The 10,362-nt window shown below is 42.6% G+C and overlaps 1 protein-coding gene across 2 annotated transcripts in view; it reads right to left on the bottom strand.

Annotated features, from left to right (window-relative positions):
* Window positions 1-10,132, bottom strand: part of LRRC28 (leucine rich repeat containing 28) — a 50,970-nt gene extending 40,838 nt beyond the window's left edge. For both annotated transcript variants that reach the window (XR_004256619.1, XM_032232772.1), the window contains exons 1-3: window positions 10,040-10,132; window positions 5,436-5,662; window positions 1,269-1,309 (exon numbers count right to left, since the gene is read on the bottom strand). Coding sequence is in view for 1 of the 2 variants with exons in the window: in XM_032232772.1 (XP_032088663.1) it covers window positions 1,269-1,309; window positions 5,436-5,603 (209 nt within the window). In the remaining variant the exon portion in view is untranslated. The remainder of the gene's footprint in view (window positions 1-1,268; window positions 1,310-5,435; window positions 5,663-10,039) is intronic.
* Between the last annotated feature and the right edge of the window lie 230 nt (window positions 10,133-10,362).

Raw genomic sequence — 10,362 nt, forward strand, 5'->3', positions numbered from 1 at the left:
ACTCGGAGGAGAGCCTTCTCAGTTGCAGCTCCGACGCTATGGAACAATCTCCCCGTGGAGATTCGCACCCTCACCACCGCCCAGGCCTTCCGCACAGCCCTCAAGAACTGGCTAGCCCATCAGGCCTGGGGATGAAAAATCTTAGTTTGTCCCCTCCCGAATGATGAATGAATGTTGTGCTCTATTTTTAATATTATGTATTGTCTTATGTCTTTTGTCTTTGTACCCCCTTTCCCGTGTTTTGTAAGCCGCCCTGAGTCCCCTCAGGGAAAAGGGCGGCCTATAAATTATAATAAACATTCCAAACATTCCAAACATTTCCTGAGTAAATAATTAAGCTGATGTAGATAAAAGGTAGCCACTCAACAAGAACTGTGCATGATAATGTTTTCTAACAATTTTTCACAGAATAATATTGATAGGTTTACTAAGGTAAAGGTAAAGGTTCCCTTCACACATATGTGCCTAGTCGCTCCCGACTCTAGGGGTGGTACTCATCTCTGTTTCAAAGCCGAAGAGCCAGCGCTGTCCAAAGATGTCCCCGTGGTCATGTGGCTGGCATGACTAAACGTCGAAAGAGCACGGAACACTGTTACCTTCCCACCAAAGGTGGTTCCTATTTTTCTACTTGCATTTTTACCTGTTTTCGAACTGCTAGGTTGGCAGAAGCTGGGACAAGTAACGGGAGCTCACTCTGTTACACGGCACTAGGGATTTGACCGCCGACCTTTCTGATCGACAAGCTCAGCATCTTAGCCACTGAGTCACCGCGTCCCTATAAAGGTAGAGGTTCCCCTTGTACATATGTGCTAGTCGTTCCCGACTCTAGGGGGCGGTGCTCATCTCTATTTCAAAGCCTAAGAGCCAGTGCTGTCCGAAGACATCTCCGTGGTCATGTGGTAGGCATGGCTAATTACCCTATAATTATTTATAACTATATAATTAATTAATAGACATATAATTAATTATAGGCATTACCCTATAGCAGCGATGGTGAATTTTTTGCACATGCACATGTGCGCTTTCCAGCTGACAGGGCAACGCCTTGCGTGCCCTGACAAATGGCTCCATGTGCCACCTGTGGCACATGTGCCATAGGTTCGCCATCCCGGCCCATAGTATAAGAACAAAATTAGATCAGGTCTAATTTTGTTCAAGAAAAAAGAGCTCATAATATACTGTTTCTATCCACTTAAGATATTTTCCTATAAAAGAAAGCCACTTTTATATAATCTCAGCATAATTACTAACAAAAATAATATACTTACAGTTCTACAAGATTTGGAAGTTTCTGAGCAAGGTTTTCTGGCTAAAAAAAAAGAATATGGACAAAGTTATAGTTTCATCTTTATAAACTCAACATCAATTTGTTTCTTCTTTCAAGCTAGAACCAGGATGAAGCTTTGGATACCAGGATCCTAAAGCTACACACCAAATTAGTACACCTGTTTCTCTACCTGAATTGGCAATTATTGTATTTAGCCTTGCCTAACAAGTAACCACAAACTTCACCAAGTACGAGTGTGTCAAGTCAACAAGGAGTGTTACTAGCAGACAGCAAATAACCTTCCAATGTGAAACTGGGAATTCTAGAACAGTGGAGTTGGTTCACATTATTAATTAATGTAATCCAAAATCCTAACATATCCAAATTCAGTAACTAGTGATGAGATTAGCAATGTATTTTCAAGATATCCTTATACTACGAAACAACAGAATTAAAATATGTATATTGATTACTTCAGTCATGGTATTTTAATTACTTTATCAAAAACATAACCCGAGGATGGATTTGTTTTGAAATAAACATGTTACAGTTTATGCTGCTATATCTTTATTGGTGTATGTAAAATAATCTGATTTTGCCACACTAAACAAGGAAACCACTTATTTTAATGTATATGCCACAAAAGTTGGAATTCTCCTAAACTTGAAAATGTGCTAAAGTAGTGTTTAAACCCACAGCCATTCTTACAGCAGTCAAGTCACAATACTCTAAATAGGTCTATCTAGAAACTGACTGATTACCTATCCCAGTAGTTCTCAGCCTTTTATTCACCTCATATCTCCTTTAAATACTTTTTGTGGCCACGAACCATAGCCACGGACCCCCTCAAGACTTAACTCAAGATTTAAATCATAACATTTTTTTTCAAGCCTTCGCAAATCCCATGAGAACATTATGGTCCCTCCAGGGATCCGCGGACCAAGGGTTAATAATCACAATTTTTTAAAGTATTTATGAGATAAGGATTCAAGAGTGAGTATAGTTTAAAGCAGTGTAGGATTCAGCCAGTTCATACTACTTCAGGAGAAGCTGTTGTTAACTTTCCGAGCAGTTTGGTGAACTGGTTGTTGGAAGAAATCATTAGGGCAGAGAACTGGTTGTTAAATTATTTGAATCCCACCACTGGTTTAAAGCATATCTTTGAATTTTTTAAATTCACTGCTGTGTTGTTTACAGGAGGTGGGGAGGTATTTCTCTGAAAATGAGTTGCTGAAAGAAGCTTATAAAATATAAAAAAGTTCAAAGACCAGTTGTATGTAACTATGCAAAGATAAAACCAAAGCAAGAACAAATCACAGCCAGCAACTACAGATGGTTAAATAACTTGGAAGGGTAGGATACTATTGACAAATTATTTCAATTCGTAATGCAAGCAATCCCCTTAGAATCCTCCCTTTCAGCTAAGCACATATGCAGAACTGTTCATATCTTCAGCCCTTTTTTCCAGTTAAGAAATATAGGAATTTGAGCTTGGTTTCCACCTACTGGGGAATTAATGCTCAACACCCTGAAGCTGGGCAACAGTTTCTAACTGAATTCTAACCAAGGGCCAAGTTTTCACTGATTTGAAAAGGTAGGCAGTATAGGTAAAGGTTCCGCTCGCACATATGTGCTAGTTGTTCCCAACTCTAGGGGGTGGTGTTCAACTCTATTTCAAAGCCGAAGAGCCAACGCTGTCCAAAGACGACTCTGTGGTCAAGTGGCCAGCATGACTAAATGCCGAAGGCGCACGGAACACTGTTACCTTCCCACCAAAGGTGATTCCTATTTTTCTACTTGCATTTTTACATGCTTTCGAACTGCTACGTTGGCAGAAGCTGGGACAAGTAACAGGAGCTCACTCTGTTATGTGGTGCTAGGGATTCAAACCGCTGAACTGCCAACCTTCTGATCGACAAGCTCAGTTCTTCACCACTGAGCCACCACATCCCATAGGCAGTATAGCCACTGTTTTTTTTAAAAAGGCTAATGTTTATCTCGTTTTTTCCCATTCTCAAATTAGAATGCCATCCTCAAAAGTCTTTTGTTGAAAACCGTCTACATCTTGTAAGACCTGCTTCTCAGATTCAATCTTGCAGAGTTGGTCTCTTCTGGGATCCTTTGATGAAATAATTTCATCTGTCTGGACCTCAGAAGCTCACCTTCTCCATAGCAGTGCCTGCCCTCTAGAACAAGGCTCACCTCAAAATTTGGATGGACCTCACTCTGCAGTGACTGTATTTAGAAGAGTTGTGAAACTCTGCTCTTCCCTGAGGTCTTTGGCAAGGTAGAGTGAGACCCATTGCTGCATTGCACTTGTATTCTTTTATTTTTTATCTTATGCTGTAGCAGGTGGTGTCCAACCTGCTGCCTGCAGACTACAAATGGCCCTGGACAGTTAGTAATACGGCCGCCCAAAATCGTAAAGTTTTTATTATATAGCTTTTTATTAGTTTGTAATGTAACATACAAAAAGAATTCAAAAGCAAATATTAGGGAAATTAGGAAAGGAAAAAGGGGAGTGAATACTGGGGGAAAGGAAGGAAAAAAGAAAAAAAAAGGCATTGACTTCCGACTCCTTTGGTGCAGTAAAATAAGGCATTAAGATCTACCCTCAACTTTTTACTTTTTCATAATAATAGAAACTAGCCATTTCTGTAACAACAAATCTACAGTATCTAATCGGTAAAACCCAAGGTCAAAGTTTCATCTTTTTTCACCTCAAGCAAAAAGTCCAAAAGTGGTTTCCAAGTCAAAGTAAAGGTGTTTGTGTTTTTTTTCTTTAATCAGAGCAGTCACTTGCTAATTCCATTAATTATTTTGCAGCGATTCATCCATTGTGGGGGTCGAGGTGACTTGCCATTTCTGCCATTTTTTTCTATATTCACTTTAAGAATTTTCTATATTAGGATATGAATCCTACTCCAATATTTCTAAACTTTTTAACATTATGTGAGTTTATATACATTAAATATATTATATATTTTATATGCGACTTAAGACAATTTCTCTTTACGCATGCTTAACAGATTAACAGAGTTGGAAGGGACCTTGTAGGTCATCTAGTCCAACCACCCGCCCAAGCAGGAGACCTTCAACGAATAGGAGAACATCTAGAACAGTGCTACTTAAACTGGACAACTTTAAAAGACTTCAACTCCCAGAATTCCCCAGCCAGCTCCTTCTCATCCCCAAGAATATGTCTTTTTATTCCATCAAAATACCCCAAAATAAAATAATTTAAAAAACAACTTTGAAACAGACATGATGGCTGGTTTAAAAGATCTGAATTCCCCCTCCACGCCCCATGGAATTAAAACCGATTCACCCCATTCACACCATCATGGTGAACACCTCTGGATAAATTTATCTGGCTCACCAGCAAGTTGGCAAGGGAGAAAAAACCTGGTCTTGTGAGGTAGGCCACCGATTGCTTGCCTTACAGTATTTGTTTCCTGACTTGGTCTACCTGAAAAGATTAACATAGATCGCCCCAAAGGTGCTTTTTCAAGAGGCAACAAGGCTTTCTACTTAGACATTTAGTTAACATACATCCTTTTCAGTGGTGGGTTTCAAAAATTGTTCGAACCTACTCTGTGGGTGTGGCCTCCTTTGTGGGAGTGGCTTGCCACGCATGTGACCGGATGGAAGTGGCTTGCCGCCCATGTGATCGGATATGAAGATGCCGACGACACTTGTCAGAACCACCTTAAATTACCTCACACACAGTACTGGCATACATAAGAATATGATGTAAACTTGTTTTTTAAAAGGCATCTTTGGTTTGCGTTAAAACAACTTCAACACACGCAATGTTCTGATTGCACCACAAATGCAGTAGTCATCCTTACCTTTCACAGAGGCACTGAGTTTTATAAATATGAGCATGATAGTGTAGAATAATCATGTCCAAGGACCAATGGTGGGTTTCAAAAAATTTTGGAACCTCTTCTGTAGGTGCGGCCTGCTTTCCAGGTCCACTGGTGGAACCTCTTCTAACCGGTTCAGTAGATTTGACGAACCAGTTCTACCGAATAGGTGCGAACTGGTAGGAACCCACCTCTGATCCTTTTGTTGCCCAACATAAGGAATAACTGATACTTCAAAACATAAATTCTATTTAATACAATAACAAATCTGTTGCTTATTAATAAATGAAATGACATACCAAGGTAGTTAAGGAATTTCTTTTCATATATAATCTTTCCAAGTACTGCAGACCTTCATCCTTCAGCAACTCTAAAGGAAAATGATGAAGATTTCGATAGTTCAAGAATAAATTCTTGTGCCTTTCTAGTTTTGCCTCTGATATCGTCTTACAAAGTTCTGATGCCATGGTGAATATTGGTCCAGCCACCTTATTAGATCTCTACTCATGGCAAAAATGGATCATTTCTGAAAGAAAAAAACAGAAGAAAAAGATGATCAATAATTCTCTTCATGATTTCCAAAAGCAGTTTTTCAGAAGCATCATTTTTTTTTTAAATCTATGAAACTTTGTCACACAACGAAAGCAAAACACGCCATGCTCTTTAACAGTAGAAAACAAACAGCAAAGTGGCTTAGAGTACAACAAAGTTTCAAGCCGTAAAACTAACATAGTAGCAACATTTAGGGCAACTGACCTGAGATATACTAATACAGTACTAAAATCTATGCAACAAAACAAAACAAAACAGGAAAATATTTGAAAAATATTAACTTAATTAACTTATTATACTTTACAACCCAACATTGGCATAACTGCTATGTGTATGAAAATAATGCCCACACAGGAGTAGAAGAGGTTTTAAAGATAGGAAGGCTGTTTGAAAACCTGCTTTATTATGATACCAGCTGCTAACCTAGCGTTGCCCGGAACCAATCCCCCTTACCAGAGGGTGCCCCCTTGCTTTTTGTTTGTTTGCTTGTTGGGTTTTTTAGAACTAATCCCCTTTACTAGAGGGAGCCCCTTGTGGGAAGCAGTTACCATGGCCGCCTTCTGCCAATCACCTCCCTGCGTCCCATCAGATCGCATAGAGTTGGCCTCCTCCGTATTCCATCCGCCAGTCAGTGCCGACTGGCGACTACTCGGAGGAGAGCCTTCTCTGTTGCGGCTCCGACACTATGGAACAATCTCCCCGTGGAGATTCGTACCCTCACCACCGTCCAGGCCTTCCGCACAGCCCTCAAGAACTGGCTAGCCCGTCAGGCCTGGGGATAATCTTATTTTTGCCCCTCCCGAATGTTGAGTGAATGTTGAGTTTTACTGTCTAATTTACTTTGTGCACATTTCTTTTTGGTATTGTCCTACACCCCCCTTCCTTTTTGATTGTAAGCCGCCCTGAGTCCCCTCAGGGAAAAGGGCGGCCTATAAATAAATAAATCAAATCAAAATCAAATCAAACACCACTGTGCTGTACAGTAGAAGTCATTTTAAGGCACAACAGGCTGTATCTTAACAGAACTTGAATCCAAAATGCACACTATCACTGTCAAAACTACTATGATTTGACACTATAGATATAATTCATTCTTTTTCGTTTCAGTGGCCCAGGCATTCCAGAGTTATGCTGGAACCCCACCCATGGACACCTTCAACCAACCATCCTTATTTATATATAGAAATAAGCAGAGATGAACTTAGCTTTCCCCTGTACAAATAAGTTGGACACCCCCCCAAAAAACAATGGGAATATTTATTTTATTTAAAGCAAAAATGAGATAAATCTAAGTACCACCAACAGCAATTATGTAAACCAGTGACAGGGAATTCTGATCCTTCAAATGCTACCCTCCATTTCACAACTGGTCAGGGATATAGGCAATATTAAGGATTCCATAACCACTAGGACCTGTTTTATCATTACAAGCAGCAACTGCTCATCAACTCACTTTAAACTCCCTTTTTACAACATTGCAACCCCTTAATTTGGGGTAGAGTCATGATGAATGGAGGGAACTGAGCGTTTACATTCAGCTATAAAAAAGACACAACTTTCAGACCAGGTTATGTTGCCAACTTTCCTTTCCCTCTCGGACTATTAAAAACCAAAAGCAGAATTCAAGGAACTTTTGCCCCCAATCAGTGACCGATGACCCAACAAATGTTAAACTATGCCTCGCTGCACCCCACATGCTACAACTGAGAGTACATAAAAGATAAACGTGACATTTTGCTGCATTACGGGATGTTGTGCCACTGCCATCATCATGTTCGTTCCACACGAGATTGGCAAGAACAGAAATAGAATAGACCTAGAAGGGACCTGGGAGGTCTTCCAATCCAGCCAAGAAAAGCTCAGTCTGGCATGGGATCCCAGAATCAGCAGCCACCACCATCAGCTAAGCAGTGGTGGGTTGTAGGTGGTATGTCTCAGTACGGGCGTACCGGAGCCTGCCCGGAGCACCGGGTACCGTTTCGGTACGGTGCTCCGGAGGGCCCACCTGAACTCTTTACCTGTCCTTTAAGCCTTTGGCGCTTTCACACATGTGCATGGTGCATACGGCGCCTGCGCGACGCTCCGCTGAGCAGCTGGAGCATCACGTAGGCTTGTGGAAGCGTCACAAGTACGACGCATGTGCGCACCACGCACGTCCATGTGGGTGACGCCGGGGTTGTTCCAACCATACCAGTGGAACAGAATCCGGAACCTACCACTGCAGCTAAGGCTCCCACATCAAGCCTGGAGAGATTCTCAGCCATCCAGGTCATGGTTGTCCCAAAGGTGTTTTTTCAAGAGGCAACTAGACTTTCTTGTTTCTTCTTTGAAGATGTTTCACTTCTTATCCAAGAAGCTTCCTCAGCCCTGGCTGGATGGTAGAGAATGGAATGATTTCACTCTTCGAATAGTGTGGGAGTATGAACCGATTTCCAGAACATTTACAAATCCTTCCATTCCCCACTGCCCAGTTAGAGCTTGAAGAAGCTTCTTGGACGAGAAGCGAAAGGTTTTCAAAGAAAAACCAAGAAATGCCAGTTGCCTCCTTAAAAAGCACCTTTGGGACAACCATGACCTGGATGACTGAGAATCTCTACAGACATTTAGCTATACAATTTGTGATGAACACACTTCGAATGGTGTGGGAAGAGGAATGAATTAAAAAAAATTGCAGATTACGGGAACTAGGAGCACTACTTAGGTGACCCTGAGATAAACCTCCAAGTCCTTCAAGGACCCTCTAAAAGGATGCGAAGGACCAGCTGTCTGCAAGGAATATAAATCCTTCCATTCCCCACCCTCCAGTCAGAGCTGAAGAAGCTTCTTGGATGAGAAGCGGGAAAAAAACAAGGAAGTCCAGTTGCCTTTTGAAAAAGCATCTTTGGGACAACCATGACCTGGATGACTGAGAATTGCTACAGACTTTTAGCTATACAATTTGGGATCTGCACCCTTTGAATGCTGTGGGAACATGAACATATTTCCAGAAAATTTGCAGATTACAGGAACCAGGAGAAACACTCAGGTGATCCCAAAGACAGAGATAAACCTCCAAATGCTTCAACGACCCTCTGTGCAATGACCAGCTGTCTGCAAGAAATATAAATCCTTCCATGCCCCGCCCTCCAGTCAGAGCCAAAGAAGCTTCTTGGATGAGAAGCGAAACATCTTCAAAGAAAAAAAAAACCCAAGAAAGTCCAGTTGTCGGGGGGGGGGGGGAGCACCTTTTGGACTCCCATATCAAGACTACAAAAGCCCCATAAATTGTGCTTTGGTTTAAAAGGTGATTTGGCTTGACTGAGGTCCGTGTTTCTCCGCTCTGAGCAAGTGACAGGTGTGTGGGCTTCAACTCCCACAATTCCTCAGCCAGAACAGGGAATAGATGGATTTGAATGGCTGGCTGGGGAATTCTGGGAGTTGAAGTCCACACACCTGTCACTTGCAGAGATGGAGAAACACTGACCTCAGTCAAACCGAATCACCTTTTAAACCAAAGGACAATTTCTTTCTTCCTTCTTTCTTTCTTTCTTTCTTTCTTTCTTTCTTTCTTTCTTTCTTTCTCTTCCTTCCTTCCTTCCTTCCTTCCTTTTTTTGAGGAGGCAACTGGACTTTCTTGTGTTTTTTTCTTTCTTTGGAAGACGTTTCGCTCCTCATCCAAGAAGCTTCTTCAGCTCTGACTAGACGGTGGGGAATGGAAGGATTTGCAAATGTTCTAGAAATCCGTTCATATTCCCACACCATTCGAGGGGTGAAATAATCCTTCCATTCCCCAGCCTCCAGTCAGAGCTGAGGAAGCTTCTGGGATGAGAAGCAAAACATCTTCAAAGAAGAAAAACAAGAAAGTCCAGCTATCTCCTGAAAAAAAACAACCCACCTTTGGGACTCCCACATCAAGATTGCAAAAGCCTCACAAATTGTGCTTTGGTTTAAAAGGTGATTCGGCTTGACTGAGATCAGTGTTTCTCCATCTGAGCAAATGACAAGTGTGTGGACTTCAACTCCCACAATTCCTCAGCCAGAGCAGGGAATAGATAGAATTGAATGGCTGGCTGAGGAATTCTGGGAGTTGAAGTCCACAAACCTGTCACTTGCTCAGAGGGAGAAGCAGATGGGGGTTAGGTGCTCCAACAACAGCTGCCGACCGCAACGGGGCCGTTACAGCCCCAAATCCGTCGGGGGATTCCCCTCCCACTACCCCGCTATCCCCATCCAAGGGGAGCAGTCAGGAAGCTGCTCCTCATCCCCACCATTCCGGTTTCTATGACAACAGGGCCCTTGGGTGGAAGGAGAGACCGAAAAAAGGCAGCTTCTCCCCCTGTGGGAGAAGTCGCCTCGGAGCCAGCGCGCTCACCGGCGGTTCCCGGCCGAAGAAGGAGGAGGGATCTCCTCCCTCTATGCGAAAACATCGGCTCGCCCAAAGGAAACGCCTCCGCCGGCCGTTAACTTCCGGTTCAGCGGAGGCGGAAGTGACGTTCTGGACCACGTGACATGGGCCTGCGCGGGAAGCGGGCGGAGTCCCGCGAGACTTTCGCTTTCGTCCCCGTTTGCTGCGCGCTTTGCTCAGTCGTGCTGAACGAGGGAAGGGCGGCTTGGATGGGGGGACCACGAGGAAATATCTATGGGAGGGTTAGATGGGGATATCCTCTTTCAAGAAGATAATAAAATTAGGAAGGA

The sequence above is a fragment of the Thamnophis elegans genome, chromosome 16 (genome assembly GCF_009769535.1).
Source record: "Thamnophis elegans isolate rThaEle1 chromosome 16, rThaEle1.pri, whole genome shotgun sequence".
In the NCBI taxonomy this organism is placed as follows: Eukaryota; Metazoa; Chordata; class Lepidosauria; order Squamata; family Colubridae; genus Thamnophis; species Thamnophis elegans.